The sequence below is a fragment of the Oncorhynchus mykiss genome, chromosome 15 (assembly GCF_057628025.1).
Source record: "Oncorhynchus mykiss isolate SJ-2025 chromosome 15, ASM5762802v1, whole genome shotgun sequence".
Taxonomy (NCBI): Eukaryota; Metazoa; Chordata; class Actinopteri; order Salmoniformes; family Salmonidae; genus Oncorhynchus; species Oncorhynchus mykiss.
In genome coordinates, this window is record NC_143036.1 from 84,000,885 (window position 1) to 84,022,366 (window position 21,482).

At 47.5% G+C, this 21,482-nt stretch overlaps 1 protein-coding gene across 5 annotated transcripts in view; it reads left to right on the forward strand.

Annotated features, from left to right (window-relative positions):
• Nucleotides 1–426: 426 nt before the first annotated feature.
• Nucleotides 427–21,482, forward strand: part of LOC110511598 (rho GTPase-activating protein 8) — a 38,785-nt gene continuing 17,729 nt past the window's right edge. The window contains exons 1-4 of one of the 5 annotated variants that reach the window (XM_090201415.1): nucleotides 427–829; nucleotides 4,556–4,628; nucleotides 15,779–15,922; nucleotides 19,488–19,575. In XM_090201415.1, the coding sequence (XP_090057541.1) occupies nucleotides 4,589–4,628; nucleotides 15,779–15,922; nucleotides 19,488–19,575 (272 nt within the window). In that variant the 5' untranslated portion in view covers nucleotides 427–829; nucleotides 4,556–4,588. Of the gene's footprint in view, nucleotides 830–850; nucleotides 963–4,555; nucleotides 4,629–15,778; nucleotides 15,923–16,740; nucleotides 16,916–19,487; nucleotides 19,576–21,482 lie in introns of those variants that run through there. The other 4 variants (XM_090201413.1, XM_090201416.1, XM_090201414.1 and 1 more) reach the window with 4 other exon arrangements.

The window sequence follows — 21,482 nt, forward strand, 5'->3', positions numbered from 1 at the left end:
CCAGGTAGGCCAGTTGAGAACAGGTTCTCATTGACAACTGTGACCTGGCCAAGATAAAGCAAAGCAGTGTGACACAAACAACAACACAGAGTTACACATAAACAGACGTACAGTCAATAACACAATAGAGAAAAAAAAATGTCATCATGAAATGCACTGGAGTGCAGCCTATTGAGGGCCTACTCATCATTAGTCACAGAACACTTCCTGCTTTCATCACCAAACTCCTTTAGCACAAATATAACCAATGCACTGGAGTGCAGCCTATTGAGGGCCTACTCATCATTAGTCACAGAACACTTCCTGCTTTCATCACCAAACTCCTTTAGCACAAATATAACCAATGCACTGGAGTGCAGCCTATTGAGGGCCTACTCATCATTAGCCATAGAACACTTCCTGCTTTCATCACAAAAACTCCTTTAGCACAAATATAACCATTCAGGAAACCTGAAGTCATGCTGAGCAAGTTGTCCCTTGAGACAGCATATAACTGCAACACATGGAGATTTCAGATAGCCATCTAAATGACCACTTCTTGTTCCCTAAGTATAGATTGAAATGTGTTCTGTCTTTTACACATTCACTTCCTTGTAATCAGGGGAGAAGAAGAATATGACAGAGCACTTACTTTCGTTTTCTTACTATTTTAATTCCTACATTTTTTTTTTTTCATGTCGGACTACTGATTTGATTGAATGCCGCAGGAGGACTCTGTTTGAGCATGCGCAGTACCCTGTCAGCATGGAGTTGAGGAAGTTTTGTGCCAGAGGCACCTGAGCGTAAATGGTCTCTTATTCAAACCACTACGGGAACGTTTCTACACATGGTAAGGTTCATATTTCATTGTTCGTAGTAGGATCATGTCATTGTTCATGTTGTGTTTCGGTCAAAATAAGTTATAAAACAGTCTCTAACTCAAACGAACGTTATTTTATCAGCTATCAAGGAATTGTGTCCAGGTGAGTTGAGAATCAATCGCGCGGAATGTTGCCGTCCTTTCACGCCGGCGTGAAGCCTTTCCGTCGTCTCGTCCGTTTTACCGGATTTACTAAAGGACGCTTCAGTTCCAGTCCTGGACCCGTCTAGTTTTCTAAATGATTAACAACCTGTAGTAGACTGGGGGTGTTAAACTAAACGGAAAGAACAGTAGCAGAGGTAAAATATGATCTGCGTGTGCTGCTTAGGTCACGTGTAGTTAGTTTTCTGTGTTATGAGAAAACATTGGAAGACTTTTGCACCGAAGTAAAGTTGGTTTTCTATTCACACATTCATCAGACATTCGCCGAAAAGCCATTTTAATATGTAAAAATCAATAACTAATTCACCTTTAGTCACAGAATCATCAAGCTAGATATGATTTATTTGATAAATGTCTAGCATACTTTTACAACTTTTTTTTGTTCTGAGTAGAAATTCCAGTTTTGACTTGATAGAAATACATACAATCTATAAAATGCCATTTTAAAGCGGTATAAATCAATAACTAATTGGCTGTTTGTCACAGAGATGGTTCCATTTAGCTGCGGATGACAACGAAGGACTTCAAACAAAGCCAACATAGAAAATGATTGGAAAAGGGGCCTCTGCTGTTAAATTAGAGACTTATAACTATTACCATTACCGTTGTGCCTTGTAACTACTTTAAAATGCAAAACTGTTGCACTAAAAATACAAGCATTGATTTGGCATACAATTTAAGATGGTAAACGTTGTACAGTGTTATGTAAACATTGTCTAATTTCCTATAGAACAAATTGCACTTGAAATGAACATTAGTTTTAAAGCTATTGCAAATAAATGCAGGTTTTAACCCTGTTACCGGAGAGACACCCTCCTGGAGGTTTTAACTCCAACCCTGTTCCTGGAGAGATACCCTCCTATAGGGCAGGGCTCCTCAACCCTGTTGCTGGAGAGATACCCTCCTATAGGGCATGGCTCCTCAAACCTGTTCCTGGAGAGATACCCTCCTATAGGGCATGGCTCCTCAAACCTGTTCCTGGGGAGATACCCTCCTATAGGGCAGGGCTCCTCAACCCTCTTCCTGGAGAGATACCCTCCTATAGGGCATGGCTCCTCAACCCTCTTCCTGGAGAGATACCCTCCTATAGGGCAGGGCTCCTCAACCCTGTTCCTGGAGAGATACCCTCCTATAGGGCAGGGCTCCTCAATCCTCTTCCTGGAGAGATATCCTCCTATAGGGCAGGGCTCCTCAACCCTGTTCCTGGAGAGATACCCTCCTATAAGGCAGGGCTCCTCAACCCTGTTCCTGGAGAGATACCCTCCTGTAGGTTTTAACTCCAACCCTGTTCCTGTAGAGATACCATCCTATAGGGCAGGGCTCCTCAACCCTGTTCCTGGAGAGATACCCTCCTAAAGGGCAGGGCTCCTCAACCCTGTTCCTGGAGAGATACCCTCCAATAGGGCAGGGTGTATATGTGCATTGTTTTCATTGGCTAATCAGTATGCTTTAATTGTTATGCTTCGGTATTAATGATTATTGGTATTGTTCTGCTTTGGTATTAATGATTATTGTTATTGTTCTGCTTCGGTATTAATGATTATTGGTATTGTTCTGCTTTGGTATTAATGATTATTGGTATTGTTATGGAAAACTGAATTCCCCTCCTGGCCATATTCTTAATTTCATACGGGGAAATTGTTTCCATCAACCAGGTGTTCTATTGGTCTGTACTTCAGAAAAGGTACAATATAGCATCACTAATGTGTTAACTGGTAATGAGACAGGGTCTACAGTGTTTCAGAGCTAGTGGTAATGAGACAGGGTCTACAGTGTTTCAGAGCTAGTGGTAATGAGACAGGGTTTCAGAGCTAGTGGTAACGGGACAGTGTTTCAGAGCTAGTGGTAATGAGACAGGGTCTACAGTGTTTCAGAGCTAGTGGTAATGAGACAGGGTCTACAGTGTTTCAGAGCTAGTGGTAATGAGACAGTGTTTCAGAGCTAGTGGTAATGAGACAGTGTTTCAGAGCTAGTGGTAATGAGACAGGGTCTACAGTGTTTCAGAGCTAGTGGTAACGAGACAGGGTTTCAGAGCTAGTGGTAACGAGACAGGGTTTCAGAGCTAGTGGTAACGAGACAGGGTTTCAGAGCTAGTGGTAACGAGACAGGGTTTCAGAGCTAGTGGTAACGAGACAGGGTTTCAGAGCTAGTGGTAACGAGACAGGGTTTCAGAGCTAGTGGTAACGAGACAGGGTTTCAGAGCTAGTGGTAACGAGACAGGGTTTCAGAGCTAGTGGTAACGAGACAGGGTTTCAGAGCTAGTGGTAACGAGACAGGGTTTCAGAGCTAGTGGTAACGAGACAGGGTTTCAGAGCTAGTGGTAACGAGACAGGGGTTCAGAGCTAGTGGTAATGAGACAGGGTTTCAGAGCTAGTGGTAACGAGACAGGGTTTCAGAGCTAGTGGTAACGAGACAGGGTTTCAGAGCTAGTGGTAATGAGACAGGGTTTCAGAGCTAGTGGTAATGAGACAGGGGTTCAGAGCTAGTGGTAACGAGACAGGGTTTCAGAGCTAGTGGTAACGGGACAGGGTTTCAGAGCTAGTGGTAACGGGACAGGGTTTCAGAGCTAGTGGTAATGAGACAGGGGTTCAGAGCTAGTGGTAATGAGACAGGGGTTCAGAGCTAGTGGTAACGAGACAGGGTTTCAGAGCTAGTGGTAACGAGACAGGGTTTCAGAGCTAGTGGTAACGAGACAGGGTTTCAGAGCTAGTGGTAACGAGACAGGGTTTCAGAGCTAGTGGTAACGAGACAGGGGTTCAGAGCTAGTGGTAACGAGACAGGGGTTCAGAGCTAGTGGTAATGAGACAGGGGTTCAGAGCTAGTGGTAACGAGACAGTGTTTCAGAGCTAGTGGTAATGAGACAGGGTCTACAGTGTTTCAGAGCTAGTGGTAATGAGACAGGGGTTCAGAGCTAGTGGTAACGAGACAGGGTTTCAGAGCTAGTGGTAATGAGACAGGGGTTCAGAGCTAGTGGTAACGAGACAGGGTTTCAGAGCTAGTGGTAATGAGACAGGGGTTCAGAGCTAGTGGTAATGAGACAGGGTCTACAGTGTTTCAGAGCTAGTGGTAATGAGACAGGGGTTCAGAGCTAGTGGTAACGAGACAGGGTTTCAGAGCTAGTGGTAACGGGACAGGGTTTCAGAACTAGTGGTAATGAGACAGGGGTTCAGAGCTAGTGGTAACGAGACAGGGTTTCAGAGCTAGTGGTAATGAGACAGGGTTTCAGAGCTAGTGGTAATGAGACAGGGTTTCAGAGCTAGTGGTAATGAGACAGGGTTTCAGAGCTAGTGGTAACGGGACAGGGTTTCAGAGCTAGTGGTAATGTGACAGGGGTTCAGAGCTAGTGGTAACGAGACAGTGTTTCAGAGCTAGTGGTAATGAGACAGGGTCTACAGTGTTTCAGAGCTAGTGGTAACGGGACAGGGTTTCAGAGCTAGTGGTAACGGGACAGGGTTTCAGAGCTAGTGGTAACGGGACAGGGTGAACAGTGGTTCAGAGCCAGTGTTTACATAATAATGTAATCTGTGTTTTCAGTGTTGACAGTGGAAGTTGAAAGTGAAAACAGCGATGATCTCATCTACTGATCTGGAGCAGCTGGCTGAAATAGGTGAGACACACACACACACACACAACTATATAATAGGTGACACACACACACACACACACACTACTATTTAATAGGTGAGACACACACACACACACACACACACACACACTACTATTTAATAGGTGAGACACACACACACACACACACACAACTGTATAATAGGTGAGACACACACACACACACACACACTACTATTTAATAGGTGAGACACACACACACACACACACACACACACTACTATTTAATAGGTGAGACACACACACACACACACACACACAACTATATAATAGGTGAGACACACACACACACACACACACACACACACACAACTATATAATAGGTGAGACACACACACACACACACACACACACACACTACTATTTAATAGGTGAGACACGCACACACACACTACTATTTAATAAGTGAGATTGTAACACTATTCATCCATGAAACACATGAAATGTACATGGTCTTTCTCCCTTCTCTTCCTCTAAAGCATACTGGGTCAGTGGTGTTCTCTCTAAAGAGTACTGGGTCAGTGGTGTTCTCTCTAAAGAGTACTGGGTCAGTGGTGTTCTCTCTAAAGCGTACTGGGTCAGTGGTGTTCTCTCTAAAGCGTACTGGGTCAGTGGTGTTCTCTCTAAAGAGTACTGGGTCAGTGGTGTTCTCTCTAAAGCGTACTGGGTCAGTGGTGTTCTCTCTAAAGAGTACTGGGTCAGTGGTGTTCTCTCTAAAGCGTACTGGGTCAGTGGTGTTCTCTCTAAAGCGTACTGGGTCAGTGGTGTTCTCTCTAAAGCGTACTGGGTCAGTGGTGTTCTCTCTAAAGCGTACTGGGTCAGTGGTGTTCTCTCTAAAGAGTACTGGGTCAGTGGTGTTCTCTCTAAAGAGTACTGGGTCAGTGGTGTTCTCTCTAAAGAGTACTGGGTCAGTGGTGTTCTCTCTAAAGCGTACTGGGTCAGTGGTGTTCTCTCTAAAGCGTACTGGGTCAGTGGTGTTCTCTCTAAAGAGTACTGGGTCAGTGGTGTTCTCTCTAAAGAGTACTGGGTCAGTGGTGTTCTCTCTAAAGAGTACTGGGTCAGTGGTGTTCTCTCTAAAGAGTACTGGGTCAGTGGTGTTCTCTCTAAAGAGTACTGGGTCAGTGGTGTTCTCTCTAAAGAGTACTGGGTCAGTGGTGTTCTCTCTAAAGAGTACTGGGTCAGTGGTGTTCTCTCTAAAGAGTACTGGGTCAGTGGTGTTCTCTCTAAAGAGTACTGGGTCAGTGGTGTTCTCTCTAAAGCGTACTGGGTGAGTGGTGTTCTCTCTAAAGAGTACTGGGTCAGTGGTGTTCTCTCTAAAGAGTACTGGGTTAGTGGTGTTCTCTCTAAAGAGTACTGGGTCAGTGGTGTTCTCTCTAAAGCGTACTGGGTCAGTGGTGTTCTCTCTAAAGAGTACTGGGTCAGTGGTGTTCTCTCTAAAGCATACTGGGTCAGTGGTGTTCTCTCTAAAGCATACTGGGTCAGTGGTGTTCTCTCTAAAGAGTACTGGGTCAGTGGTGTTCTCTCTAAAGAGTACTGGGTCAGTGGTGTTCTCTCTAAAGAGTACTGGGTCAGTGGTGTTCTCTCTAAAGCGTACTGGGTCAGTGGTGTTCTCTCTAAAGCGTACTGGGTCAGTGGTGTTCTCTCTAAAGAGTACTGGGTCAGTGGTGTTCTCTCTAAAGCGTACTGGGTCAGTGGTGTTCTCTCTAAAGAGTACTGGGTCAGTGGTGTTCTCTCTAAAGAGTACTGGGTAAGTGGTGTTCTCTCTAAAGAGTACTGGGTCAGTGGTGTTCTCTCTAAAGAGTACTGGGTCAGTGGTGTTCTCTCTAAAGCGTACTGGGTCAGTGGTGTTCTCTCTAAAGCGTACTGGGTCAGTGGTGTTCTCTCTAAAGCGTACTGGGTCAGTGGTGTTCTCTCTAAAGAGTACTGGGTCAGTGGTGTTCTCTCTAAAGCATACTGGGTCAGTGGTGTTCTCTCTAAAGAGTACTGGGTCAGTGGTGTTCTCTCTAAAGAGTACTGGGTCAGTGGTGTTCTCTCTAAAGCATACTGGGTCAGTGGTGTTCTCTCTAAAGCGTACTGGGTCAGTGGTGTTCTCTCTAAAGAGTACTGGGTCAGTGGTGTTCTCTCTAAAGCATACTGGGTCAGTGGTGTTCTCTCTAAAGCATACTGGGTCAGTGGTGTTCTCTCTAAAGCATACTGGGTCAGTGGTGTTCTCTCTAAAGTATACTGGGTCAGTGGTGTTCTCTCTAAAGCATACTGGGTCAGTGGTGTTCTCTCTAAAGAGTACTGGGTCAGTGGTGTTCTCTCTAAAGAGTACTGGGTCAGTGGTGTTCTCTCTAAAGCATACTGGGTCAGTGGTGTTCTCTCTAAAGTATACTGGGTCAGTGGTGTTCTCTCTAAAGCATACTGGGTCAGTGGTGTTCTCTCTAAAGAGTACTGGGTCAGTGGTGTTCTCTCTAAAGAGTACTGGGTCAGTGGTGTTCTCTCTAAAGAGTACTGGGTCAGTGGTGTTCTCTCTAAAGCATACTGGGTCAGTGGTGTTCTCTCTAAAGTATACTGGGTCAGTGGTGTTCTCTCTAAAGCATACTGGGTCAGTGGTGTTCTCTCTAAAGAGTACTGGGTCAGTGGTGTTCTCTCTAAAGCATACTGGGTCAGTGGTGTTCTCTCTAAAGAGTACTGGGTCAGTGGTGTTCTCTCTAAAGAGTACTGGGTCAGTGGTGTTCTCTCTAAAGAGTACTGGGTCAGTGGTGTTCTCTCTAAAGAGTACTGGGTCAGTGGTGTTCTCTCTAAAGCGTACTGGGTCAGTGGTGTTCTCTCTAAAGTATACTGGGTCAGTGGTGTTCTCTCTAAAGCATACTGGGTCAGTGGTGTTCTCTCTAAAGCATACTGGGTCAGTGGTGTTCTCTCTAAAGCATACTGGGTCAGTGGTGTTCTCTCTAAAGCATACTGGGTCAGTGGTGTTCTCTCTAAAGAGTACTGGGTCAGTGGTGTTCTCTCTAAAGCATACTGGGTCAGTGGTGTTCTCTCTAAAGCATACTGGGTCAGTGGTGTTCTCTCTAAAGCATACTGGGTCAGTGGTGTTCTCTCTAAAGAGTACTGGGTCAGTGGTGTTCTCTCTAAAGCGTACTGGGTCAGTGGTGTTCTCTCTAAAGCGTACTGGGTCAGTGGTGTTCTCTCTAAAGAGTACTGGGTCAGTGGTGTTCTCTCTAAAGCGTACTGGGTCAGTGGTGTTCTCTCTAAAGAGTACTGGGTCAGTGGTGTTCTCTCTAAAGCGTACTGGGTCAGTGGTGTTCTCTCTAAAGCGTACTGGGTCAGTGGTGTTCTCTCTAAAGCGTACTGGGTCAGTGGTGTTCTCTCTAAAGCGTACTGGGTCAGTGGTGTTCTCTCTAAAGCGTACTGGGTCAGTGGTGTTCTCTCTAAAGCGTACTGGGTCAGTGGTGTTCTCTCTAAAGCGTACTGGGTCAGTGGTGTTCTCTCTAAAGCGTACTGGGTCAGTGGTGTTCTCTCTAAAGCGTACTGGGTCAGTGGTGTTCTCTCTCTAAAGCGTACTGGGTCAGTGGTGTTCTCTCTAAAGCGTACTGGGTCAGTGGTGTTCTCTCTAAAGCGTACTGGGTCAGTGGTGTTCTCTCTAAAGAGTACTGGGTCAGTGGTGTTCTCTCTAAAGCATACTGGGTCAGTGGTGTTCTCTCTAAAGCGTACTGGGTCAGTGGTGTTCTCTCTAAAGCGTACTGGGTCAGTGGTGTTCTCTCTAAAGCGTACTGGGTCAGTGGTGTTCTCTCTAAAGCGTACTGGGTCAGTGGTGTTCTCTCTAAAGCGTACTGGGTCAGTGGTGTTCTCTCTAAAGCGTACTGGGTCAGTGGTGTTCTCTCTAAAGCGTACTGGGTCAGTGGTGTTCTCTCTAAAGCGTACTGGGTCAGTGGTGTTCTCTCTAAAGCGTACTGGGTCAGTGGTGTTCTCTCTAAAGCGTACTGGGTCAGTGGTGTTCTCTCTAAAGCGTACTGGGTCAGTGGTGTTCTCTCTAAAGCGTACTGGGTCAGTGGTGTTCTCTCTAAAGCGTACTGGGTCAGTGGTGTTCTCTCTAAAGCGTACTGGGTCAGTGGTGTTCTCTCTAAAGCGTACTGGGTCAGTGGTGTTCTCTCTAAAGCGTACTGGGTCAGTGGTGTTCTCTCTAAAGCGTACTGGGTCAGTGGTGTTCTCTCTAAAGCGTACTGGGTCAGTGGTGTTCTCTCTAAAGCGTACTGGGTCAGTGGTGTTCTCTCTCTAAAGCGTACTGGGTCAGTGGTGTTCTCTCTAAAGTGTACTGGGTCAGTGGTGTTCTCTCTAAAGCGTACTGGGTCAGTGGTGTTCTCTCTAAAGCATACTGGGTCAGTGGTGTTCTCTCTAAAGAGTACTGGGTCAGTGGTGTTCTCTCTAAAGAGTACTGGGTCAGTGGTGTTCTCTCTAAAGAGTACTGGGTCAGTGGTGTTCTCTCTAAAGCATACTGGGTCAGTGGTGTTCTCTCTAAAGTGTACTGGGTCAGTGGTGTTCTCTCTAAAGTGTACTGGGTCAGTGGTGTTCTCTCTAAAGCGTACTGGGTCAGTGGTGTTCTCTCTAAAGCGTACTGGGTCAGTGGTGTTCTCTCTAAAGTGTACTGGGTCAGTGGTGTTAGATGTTCTCTAAAGTGTACTGGGTCAGTGGTGTTCTCTCTAAAGCGTACTGGGTCAGTGGTGTTCTCTCTAAAGCGTACTGGGTCAGTGGTGTTCTCTCTAAAGAGTACTGGGTCAGTGGTGTTCTCTCTAAAGCGTACTGGGTCAGTGGTGTTCTCTCTAAAGCGTACTGGGTCAGTGGTGTTCTCTCTAAAGTGTACTGGGTCAGTGGTGTTAGATGTTCTCTAAAGCGTACTGGGTCAGTGATGTTCTCTCTAAAGTGTACTGGGTCAGTGGTGTTCTCTCTAAAGCGTACTGGGTCAGTGGTGTTCTCTCTAAAGTGTACTGGGTCAGTGGTGTTCTCTCTAAAGAGTACTGGGTCAGTGGTGTTCTCTCTAAAGCGTACTGGGTCAGTGGTGTTCTCTCTAAAGCGTACTGGGTCAGTGGTGTTCTCTCTAAAGCGTACTGGGTCAGTGGTGTTCTCTCTAAAGCATACTGGGTCAGTGGTGTTCTCTCTAAAGCGTACTGGGTCAGTGGTGTTCTCTCTAAAGCATACTGGGTCAGTGGTGTTCTCTCTAAAGAGTACTGGGTCAGTGGTGTTCTCTCTAAAGCGTACTGGGTCAGTGGTGTTCTCTCTAAAGCGTACTGGGTCAGTGGTGTTCTCTCTAAAGCATACTGGGTCAGTGGTGTTCTCTCTAAAGCGTACTGGGTCAGTGGTGTTCTCTCTAAAGCATACTGGGTCAGTGGTGTTCTCTCTAAAGAGTACTGGGTCAGTGGTGTTCTCTCTAAAGCGTACTGGGTCAGTGGTTTTAGATTTTCTCTCTAAAGAGTACTGGGTCAGTGGTGTTCTCTCTAAAGAGTACTGGGTCAGTGGTGTTCTCTCTAAAGAGTACTGGGTCAGTGGTGTTCTCTCTAAAGTATACTGGGTCAGTGGTGTTCTCTCTTAAGCATACTGGGTCAGTGGTGTTCTCTCTAAAGCGTACTGGGTCAGTGGTGTTCTCTCTAAAGCATACTGGGTCAGTGGTGTTCTCTCTAAAGAGTACTGGGTCAGTGGTGTTCTCTCTAAAGCGTACTGGGTCAGTGGTTTTAGATGTTCTCTCTAAAGAGTACTGGGTCAGTGGTGTTCTCTCTAAAGCGTACTGGGTCAGTGGTGTTAGATGTTCTCTCTAAAGGGTACTGGGTCAGTGGTTTTAGATTTTCTCTCTAAAGAGTACTGGGTCAGTGGTGTTCTCTCTAAAGAGTACTGGGTCAGTGGTGTTCTCTCTAAAGCATACTGGGTCAGTGGTGTTCTCTCTAAAGCATACTGGGTCAGTGGTGTTCTCTCTAAAGAGTACTGGGTCAGTGGTGTTCTCTCTAAAGCGTACTGGGTCAGTGGTTTTAGATGTTCTCTCTAAAGAGTACTGGGTCAGTGGTGTTCTCTCTAAAGCGTACTGGGTCAGTGGTGTTAGATGTTCTCTCTAAAGGGTACTGGGTCAGTGGTTTTAGATTTTCTCTCTAAAGAGTACTGGGTCAGTGGTGTTCTCTCTAAAGAGTACTGGGTCAGTGGTGTTCTCTCTAAAGAGTACTGGGTCAGTGGTGTTCTCTCTAAAGTATACTGGGTCAGTGGTGTTCTCTCTAAAGCGTACTGGGTCAGTGGTGTTCTCTCTAAAGAGTACTGGGTCAGTGGTGTTCTCTCTAAAGAGTACTGGGTCAGTGGTGTTCTCTCTAAAGCGTACTGGGTCAGTGGTGTTCTCTCTAAAGTATACTGGGTCAGTGGTGTTCTCTCTAAAGCATACTGGGTCAGTGGTGTTCTCTCTAAAGCATACTGGGTCAGTGGTGTTCTCTCTAAAGAGTACTGGGTCAGTGGTGTTCTCTCTAAAGCGTACTGGGTCAGTGGTGTTCTCTCTAAAGCATACTGGGTCAGTGGTGTTCTCTCTAAAGAGTACTGGGTCAGTGGTGTTCTCTCTAAAGCGTACTGGGTCAGTGGTTTTAGATGTCCTCTCTAAAGCGTACTGGGTCAGTGGTTTTAGATGTTCTCTCTAAAGAGTACTGGGTCAGTGGTTTTAGATGTTCTCTCTAAAGAGTACTGGGTCAGTGGTGTTCTCTCTAAAGCGTACTGGGTCAGTGGTGTTAGATGTTCTCTCTAAAGGGTACTGGGTTAGTGGTTTTAGATGTTCTCTCTAAAGAGTACTGGGTCAGTGGTGTTCTCTCTAAAGAGTACTGGGTCAGTGGTGTTCTCTCTAAAGAGTACTGGGTCAGTGGTGTTCTCTCTAAAGTATACTGGGTCAGTGGTGTTCTCTCTAAAGCGTACTGGGTCAGTGGTGTTCTCTCTAAAGAGTACTGGGTCAGTGGTGTTCTCTCTCAAGAGTACTGGGTCAGTGGTGTTCTCTCTAAAGAGTACTGGGTCAGTGGTGTTCTCTCTAAAGAGTACTGGGTCAGTGGTGTTAGATGTTCTCTAAAGCGTACTGGGTCAGTGGTTTTAGATGTTCTCTCTAAAGTGTACTGGGTCAGTGGTGTTAGATGTTCTCTCTAAAGCGTACTGGGTCAGTGATGTTCTCTCTAAAGAGTACTGGAAGTTATCAATGCCCTAGATCTGACAGAAGAGTGACCAATCTCTCACCATGACACTGCCCACAAACACTCAGGCTGTCATTGATCATGTAGCTAAGATCTGCTCCTACTGACTGGTCTCAGAACAGAGGATATGATTCAGTCAGGGGACCCAAACACAAACAGGCTTAGTTTCCTCCCAACCACATGTTAGGTTACACGTTGCCCGTTCTAAAAATAGCTTTGTATGCAATCTTAGAAGAAGTAGGAGAGGGATGTGGAGGAGGAGGACGGGTCATCTTGCTGATAAGAGGCCCAGCTCATAATTGTATCTGGAGGGGCTTGGGGAGGGAGAGGAGGAGGGGAGCTGGAAATTAACATATCTGGGCAGGGCTCACCTTCCCTCTGCTCTGAGTCAGTCTTAGTGCCACCTCTCTCCCTTCTACCTCCTCTCTCCCTTCTACCTTCTCTCTCCCTTCTACCTTCTCTCTCCCTTCAACCTCCTCTCTCCCTTCAACCTCCTCTCTGCCTTCATCCTCCTCTCTGCCTTCTACCTCCTCTCTGCCTTCTACCTCCTCTCTGCCTTCTACCTCCTCTCTGCCTTCTACCTCCTCTCTGCCTTCTACCTCCTCTCTGCCTTCTACCTCCTCTCTCCCTTCTACCTCCTCTCTGCCTTCATCCTCCTCTCTGCCTTCATCCTCCTCTCTGCCTTCTACCTCCTCTCTGCCTTCTACCTCCTCTCTGCCTTCTACCTCCTCTCTGCCTTCATCCTCCTCTCCGCCTTCATCCTCCTCTCCGCCTTCATCCTCCTCTCTGCCTTCATCCTCCTCTCTGCCAAGCCAAGGACTCTGGGAGGTCATCCGCTCAACATTCCGTCACACCACTTCAAGGAAAACCACGCAGCTGGAAAGTACCTAGAATATCAACAGGTCTTTGTTTTTGTGACCACAGCTGACTGTGTTCTCCTTCCAATGGCTTTTCCTGGAAGGAGGATCATAAAAATATCCTTCCCCATTCCACAGTTAGTCCATTAGTTTGACTGAGCAGTAGTGTCCCCATTCCACAGTTAGTCCATTAGTTTGACTGAGCAGTAGTGTCCCCATTCCACAGTTAGTCCATTAGTTTGACTGACCAGTAGTGTCCCCATTCCACAGTTAGTCCATTAGTGTGACTGAGCAGTAGTGTCCCCATTCCACAGTTAGTCCATTAGTTTGACTGAGCAGTAGTGTCCCCCTTCCACAGTTAGTCCATGAGTCTGACTGAGCGGTAGTGTCCCCATTCCACAGTTAGTCCATTAGTTTGACTGAGCGGTTGTGTTGGAACTATCCCAGTAGACATTATGAGAGAGGCAGTAGAAACTAGAAGGGTAAATGTTCTCATTGTCCCCCAGAATAAACAACAGATTCCTCTGGGTAGCTTTTCTTTCTCCACTATATCTGGGTTCCTCCCAACCGGCTCCCTATATAGTGCACTACACTTGACAGGGGCTGTTAGGGCTCAAAGTAGTTTACTCTATAGGGAATAGGGAGTCATTTGGGCCACAGTATTTCTGGTTTCCTTCCCTCTGGACCGCTGGGCAGAGCAGGGTAAATACTGATCTAGATTAGGACACAGTTTCCAGTCCCTGTTTTTTGGTTAATGAAATTATCTGTGTTGTTTTCTGTGGATTATCAGTTTTTGGGGCGGAAACAGCAACGGACAGGAAGACCCGACACGAACCAGGAAATGGATGTGAATTTATAGAGGAGATGTTCAGTTATTCTCAATTATCAACATGTTTAGAAGGGAATGGGCCCATAACCTAGTCAGTAGTAGTAGTAGTCTGTTACAGGACTAGTTATGTGTGATTGTAGTGATGTCATCAACCTCCTCAGTGTGCTACAGAGCAACACTGTTTAATCAACGATTAGTGCTATCTGGGATCCTTGGGATGTCCATACCCTAAATCCTAACCTCTAAATCCTAACCTCTAAATCCTAACCTCTAAATCCTAACCTCTGAATCCTAACCTCTAAATCCTAAACCCTAACCGCTAAACCCTAACCGCTAAATCCTAAACCCTAACCGCTAAATCCTAAACCCTAACCGCTAAATCCTAACCCCTAACGCCTAAACCCTAACCCCTAACGCCTAAATCCTAACCCCTAAATCCTGTATCCTAAATCCTAACCCCTAAATCCTAACCCCTAAACTCCTAAATTCAATGCATTTAGTTGACCCTGCTAAGTTCAATACATTTAGTTGATTCCCTACTGAGTTCAATACATTTAGTTGACTCCCTACTGAGTTCAATACATTTAGTTGACTCCCTACTGAGTTCAATACATTTAGTTGACTCCCTACTGAGTTCAATACATTTAGTTGACTCCCTACTGAGTTCAATACATTTAGTTGACTCCCTACTGAGTTCAATACATTTAGTTGATTCCCTGCTAAGTTCAATACACCCTGTTCCCTATACACCCTGTTCCCTATACACCCTGTTCCCTATACACCCTGTTCCAACCCTAACCATTTTAAATATCAACTTCATTGGGTTAGGGACGTCCCGAGGATCCCAGATAGCACAGTAAATCAAATGTATTTATATAGCCCTTCTTACATCAGCTGATATCTCAAAGTGCTGTACAGAAACCCAGCCTAAAACCCCAAACAGCAAGCAATGCAGGTGTAGAAGCACGGTGGCTAGGAAAAACTCCCTAGAAAGGCCAAAACCTAGGAAGAAACCTAGAGAGGAACCAGGCTATGTGGGGTGGCCAGTCCTCTTCTGGCTGTGCCGGGTGGAGATTATAACAGAACATGGCCAAGAGTAGGCCTAACACTGGGGGTGAGTAGGCCTGACACTGGGGGTGAGTAGGCCTGACACTGGGGTGAGTGGGCCTAACACTGGGGGTGAGTAGGCCTGACACTGGGGGTGAGTAGGCCTGACACTGGGGGTGAGTAGGCCTGACACTGGGGGTGAGTGGGCCTAACACTGGGGTGAGTAGGCCTGACACTGGGGTGAGTAGGCCTGACACTGGGGTGAGTAGGCCTGACACTGGGGGCGAGTAGGCCTAACACTGGGGGCGAGTGGGCCTGACACTGGGGGCGAGTGGGCCTGACACTGGGGGCGAGTGGGCCTAACACTGGGGGTGAGTGGGCCTGACACTGGGGGTGAGTGGGCCTAACACTGGGGCGAGTAGGCCTGACACTGGGGGCGAGTAGGCCTGACACTGGGGGCGAGTAGGCCTGACACTGGGGGCGAGTAGGCCTGACACTGGGGGCGAGTAGGCCTGACACTGGGGTGAGCGAGTAGGCCTGACACTGGGGTGAGCGAGTAGGCCTGACACTGGGGTGAGCGAGTAGGCCTGACACTGGGGTGAGCGAGTAGGCCTGACACTGGGGTGAGCGAGTAGGCCTGACACTGGGGTGAGCGAGTAGGCCTGACACTGGGGCGAGCGAGTAGGCCTGACACTGGGGCGAGCGAGTAGGCCTGACACTGGGGCGAGCGAGTAGGCCTGACACTGGGGCGAGCGAGTAGGCCTGACACTGGGGCGAGCGAGTAGGCCTGACACTGGGGCGAGCGAGTGGGCCTGACACTGGGGCGAGCGAGTGGGCCTGACACTGGGGCGAGCGAGTGGGCCTGACACTGGGGCGGGCGAGTGGGCCTGACACTGGGGCGGGCGAGTGGGCCTGACACTGGGGCGGGCGAGTGGGCCTGACACTGGGGCGGGCGAGTGGGCCTGACACTGGGGCGGGCGAGTGGGCCTGACACTGGGGCGGGCGAGTGGGCCTGACACTGGGGCGGGCGAGTGGGCCTGACACTGGGGCGGGCGAGTGGGCCTGACACTGGGGCGGGCGAGTGGGCCTGACACTGGGGCGGGCGAGTGGGCCTGACACTGGGGCGGGCGAGTGGGCCTGACACTGGGGCGGGCGAGTGGGCCTGACACTGGAACATTGACAGTTTTGGTGTAACATTGCGACCCTCTATTTGTCTCCTCAGAGCTGCAGAAGGAGGAAGATGAGGAACAGGGTCGTCATGGGTACCGTCCGGATCGCCCTCCAGCCCCACGTAGAGTCAGCTTCAGCCAGGACACCTCTCACCCCTACTACGATGTGGCTCGACACGGGATCCTACAGGTCACAGGTAACCAGGACACCTCTCACCCCTACTACGATGTGGCTCGACACAGGATCCTACAGGTCACAGGTAACCAGGACACCTCTCACCTCCTACTACGATGTGGCTCGACACGGGATCCTACAGGTAACCAGGACACCTCTCACCTCCTACTACGATGTGGCTCGACACGGGATCCTACAGGTCACAGGTAACCAGGACACCTCTCACCACCTACTACGATGTGGCTCGACATGGGATCCTACAGGTCACAGGTAACCAGGACACCTCTCACCTCCTACTACGATGTGGCTCGACACGGGATCCTACAGGTCACAGGTAACCAGGACACCTCTCACCTCCTACTACGATGTGGCTCGACACGGGATCCTACAGGTAACCAGGACACCTCTCACCTCCTACTACGATGTGGCTCGACACGGGATCCTACAGGTAACCAGGACACCTCTCACCTCCTACTACGATGTGGCTCGACACGGGATCCTACAGGTCACAGGTAACCAGGACACCTCTCACCTCCCACTACGATGTGGCTCGACACGGGATCCTACAGGTCACAGGTAACCAGGACACCTCTCAACACCTACTACGATATGGCTCGACACGGGATCCTACAGGTCACAGGTAACCAGGACACCTCTCACCCCTACTACGATGTGGCTCGACACGGGATCCTACAGGTAACCAGGACACCTCTCACCTCCTACTACGATGTGGCTCGACACGGGATCCTACAGGTCACAGGTAACCAGGACACCTCTCACCTCCTACTATGATGTGACTCGACACGGGATTCTACAGGTCACAGGTAACCAGGACACCTCTCACCACCTACTACGATGTGGCTCGACACGGGATCCTACAGGTCACAGGTAACCAGGACACCTCTCACCTCCTACTACGATGTGACTCGACACGGGATCCTACAGGTCACAGGTAACCAGGACACCTCTCACCCCTACTACGATGTGGCTCGACACGGGATCCTACAGGTCACAGGTAACCAGGACACCTCTCACCTCCTACTACGATGTGGCTCGACACGGGATCCTACAGGTAACCAGGACACCTTTCACCTCCTACTACGATGTGGCTCGACACGGGATCCTACAGGTAACCAGGACTCCTCTCACCTCCTACTACAATGTGGCTCGACACGGGATCCTACAGGTCACAGGGATCCTACAGGTCACAGGGATCCTACAGGTCACAGGGATCCGACAGGTCACAGGGATCCGACAGGTCACAGGGATCCGACAGGTCACAGGGATCCGACAGGTCACAGGGATCCGACAGGTCACACCTCATAACCCTTGACATACCTGTATTTGGGGAGTTTCTCCAGTTCTTCTCTGCAGATCCTCTCAAGCTCTGTCAGGTTGGATGGGGAGCGTTGCTGCACAGCTATTTTCAGGTCTCTCCAGACATGTTTGATCGGTTTCAAGTCCGGGCTCTGGCTGGGCCACTCAAGGACATTCAGAGATTTGTCCCGAAGCCACTCCTGCGTTGTCTTGGCTGTGTGCTTAGAGTCGTTGTCCTGTTGGAAGGTGAACCTTCGCCCCAGTGAGGTTCTGAGTGCTCTGGAGCAGGTTTTCATCAAGGATCTCTCTGTACTTTGCTCTGTTCATCTTCCCTCGATCCTGACTAGTCTCCCAGTCCCCGCTGAAAAACATCCGCACAGCATGATGCTGCCACCACCATGCTTCACCGAAGGAATGGTGCCAGGTTTCATCCAGACGCGACGCTTCGCATTCAATCTTTGTTTCATCAGACCAGAGAATCTTGTTTCTCATGGTCTACGAGTCCTTTAGGTGCCTTTTGGAAAACTCAAAACGGGCTGTCATGCCTTTTTACTGAGGAGTGGCTTCCGTCTGGCCACTCTACCATAAAGGCCTGATTGGTGGAGTGCTGCAGAAATGGTTGTCCTTCTGGAAGGTTCTCCCATCTCCACAAAGGAACTCTGGAGCTCTGTCAGAGTGACCACCGTCACCTCCCTGACTAAGGCCCTTCTCCCCAGATTGCTCAGTTTGGCCGGGCGGCCAGCTCTAGGAAGAGTCTTGGTGGTTCCAAACTTCTTCCATTTAAGAATGATGGAGGCCTCTGTGTTCTTGGAGACCTTCAATGCTGCAGAAGTTTATTGGTACCCTTCCCCAGATCTGTGCCTCAACACAATCCTGTCTCGGAGCTCTATCAATCAAATGTATAATTCAAATGTATTTATAAAGCCATTTTTAATTCAGCCGATTTCACAGTGCTCTTTGGCCAATTCCTTCTATGGCTCATGGCTTGGTTTTTGTTCTGACATGCACTGTCAGCAGTGGAACCTTATATAGACAGGCGTGTGCCTTTCCAAATATATGTCCAATCAATTGAATTTACCACAAGTGGACTCCAATAAAGTTGTAGAAACATCTCAAGGATGATCAATGGAAACGGGATGCACGTGAGCTCAACTTCGAGACTCATAGCAAAGAGTCTGACTACTTATGTAAATAAGGTATGTGTGTTCTTTATTTTTATAGATTTTCAAAAAAATCTATTTTTGCTTTGGCATTTTGTGGTAGTGTGTGTCGATGAGGAAAATATGTATTTAAAATATTTTAGAAGAAGGCTGTAACGTAACAACATGTTGGAAAAGGTGAAAGGGTCTGAATACTGTATCCTGTTGGGCCAACTTGTCCTAAAGGTGCGAGAGAAATATTCCAGACGTCGTCTGGGACAGTTGTGGGATGCGATAGATCCCAAATGAACACAACCACTCCCATCAAAACCCCTATTAAAAGCAATGAAGCTGATGCACCAGATCAGAACGTTTTGGCTTGAAAATCTTCCCAAAATGGCAGCAATGCACCTGGCAGGAGGCTATGAGCACGATGTTCCTAAATGGCAGCAATTCCCACGGCAGGAGGCTATGAGCACGATGTTCCTAAATGGCAGCAATGCCCACGGCAGGAGGCTATGAGCACGATGTTCCTAAATGGCAGCAATGCCCCCGGCAGGAGGCTATGAGCACCAATGTTCCTAAATGGCAGCAATGCACCTGGCAGGAGGCTATGAGCACCAATGTTCCTAAATGGCAGCAATGCACCTGGCAGGAGGCTATGAGCACCAATGTTCCTAAATGGCAGCAATGCCCCTGGCAGGAGGCTATGAGCACGATGTTCCTAAATGGCAGCGATGCCCCCGGCAGGAGGCTATGAGCGCGGTGTTCCTAAATGGCAGCAATGCCCCCGGCAGGAGGCTATGAGCACGATGTTCCTAAATGGCAGCAATGCCCCCGGCAGGAGGCTATGAGCACCAATGTTCCAAAATGCAATTAATTAGCGGGGAAAACACCATTCTCAAAAGTGATCCTGTGTGTAATGCTGTCTTATAAGTGGTGCATTTGTTTTATGGTGAAAAATGATCTTCCCCTCAAACTGTAAACTGACACACTCTGTGTATTCCAGTTAGGCTCTACACCGTTTTTAAAGCAGATTAATGTGCTCTCTCTCCTCCTGTTCTCTCTCTCCTCCTGTTCTCTCTGTTCTCTCCTCCTGTTCTCTCTGTTCTCTCCTCCTGTTCTCTCCAGGTGATGATAACTATGGCAGGAAGCTAGTGATCTTCAGTAGCTGCCTGATGCCCCCCTCCCATCAGCTCAACCACCACCACCTACTGCAGTGAGTCGGGACAACCATCATACGATATGTGTTGTTTATGTACACTTGACCCTATGTAGCTCTTTGTAGTCCATATCTACCTCTGTGGAACGTCCTCTATGGTCTGTTCTGCTCTATGTAGTCCATATCTACCTCTGTGGAACGTCCTCTATGGTCTGTTCTGCTCTATGTAGTCCATATCTACCTCTATGGTCTGTTCTGCTCTATGTAGTCCATATCTACCTCTGTGGTCTGTTCTGCTCTATGTAGTCCATATCTACATCTATGGTCTGTTCTGCTCTATGTAGTCCATATCTACCTCTGTGGAACGTCCTCTATGGTCTGTTCTGCTCTATGTAGTCCATATCTACCTCTATGGTCTGTTCTGCTCTATGTAGTCCATATCTACCTCTATGGTCTGTTCTGCTCTATGTAGTCCATATCTACCTCTGTGGAACGTCCTCAACTCAATCAGCATGACAGAGTGATCGCCAGCCTTGTCCTCGTCAACACCCACACCTGTGTTAACGAGAGAATCACTGACATGATGTCAGCTGGTCCTTTTGTGGCAGGGCTGAAATGCAGTGGAAATGTTTTTGGGGGATTCAGTTCATTTGCATGGCAAAGAGGGACTTTGCAGTTAATTGCAATTCCTCTGATCACTCTTCATAACATTCTGGAGTATATGCAAATTGCCATCATACAAACTGAGGCAGCAGACTGTGAAAATTAATATTTGTGTCATTCTAAAAAACCTTTGGCCACAACTGTAGACTAGATTAACTGTTTCTGAATCATATCAATGGGATTTGTTTCTTTTTAAAGGCAGTCGCTCTTTAAGAGCTTTGTTCACCTTTCTATTATACAATATTTTTACGTAGCTTGCTAGACAGACATTTCCAAGTCTTGCCCTAGATTTTCAAGACGATTTAAGTCAACACTGTAACTAGGCCCCTCAGGAACATTCAATGTCATCTTGGTAAGCACCTCCAGGGTATATTTGGCCTTGTGTTTTAGGTTATTGTCCTGCTGTAGGGTACATTTGTCTCCCAGAGTCTGTTGGAAAGCAGACTAAACCAGGTTTTCCTCTAGGATTTTTCCTGTGCTTAGCTCTGTTTCTTTTTGATCCTGAAAAACTCCCCAGTCCTTTAACGATTACAAGCATACCCATAACATGATGCAGCCACCTCTATGTTTGAAAATAGGGAGAGTGGTACTCAGTCATGTGTTGTATTGGATTTGCCACAAACATAACACTTTGTATTCAAGACATAAAGTGAACTGTATTGACACATGTTTTGCAGTTTTACTTTAGTGTCTTGTTGTAAACAGGATGCATGTTTTGGAAAATGTGTTTTTTGTGCAGGCTTCCTACTTTTCACTCTGTCATTTAGGTTTGTATTGTGGAGTAACTACAATGTTGTTGATCCATCCTCCAGTTTTCTATCACAGCCATTAAACTCTAACTGTTTTAAAGTCAACATTGGCCTCATGGTGAAATCGCTGAGTGGTTTCCTTCCTCTCCGGCAACTGAGTTCGGGAGGAAGCCTGTATCTTTGTAGTGACTGGGTGTTTTGATACACCATCCAAAGTGTGTTTAATAACTTCACCGTGCTCAAAGGGATATTCAATGTCTGCTTTAAAAAACACAAACATCTACCACTCGGTGGAAAAACTCCCTGGTCTTTGTGGTTGAATCGTCGTTTGAGGGACCTTACAGATATCTGTGGGGGTACAGAGATGAGGTAGTCATTCATAAATCATGTTGAACACTATCATTGCACACAGAGTGAGTCCATACAGTTTATTATTGTGACTTGTTAAGCACATTTTTACTCCTGAACTTATTTAGGCTTCTTACCATAACAAAGAGGATGAATACTTATCGACTCAATACATTTCAGTTTAGCATTTTTTTTAATTAATTT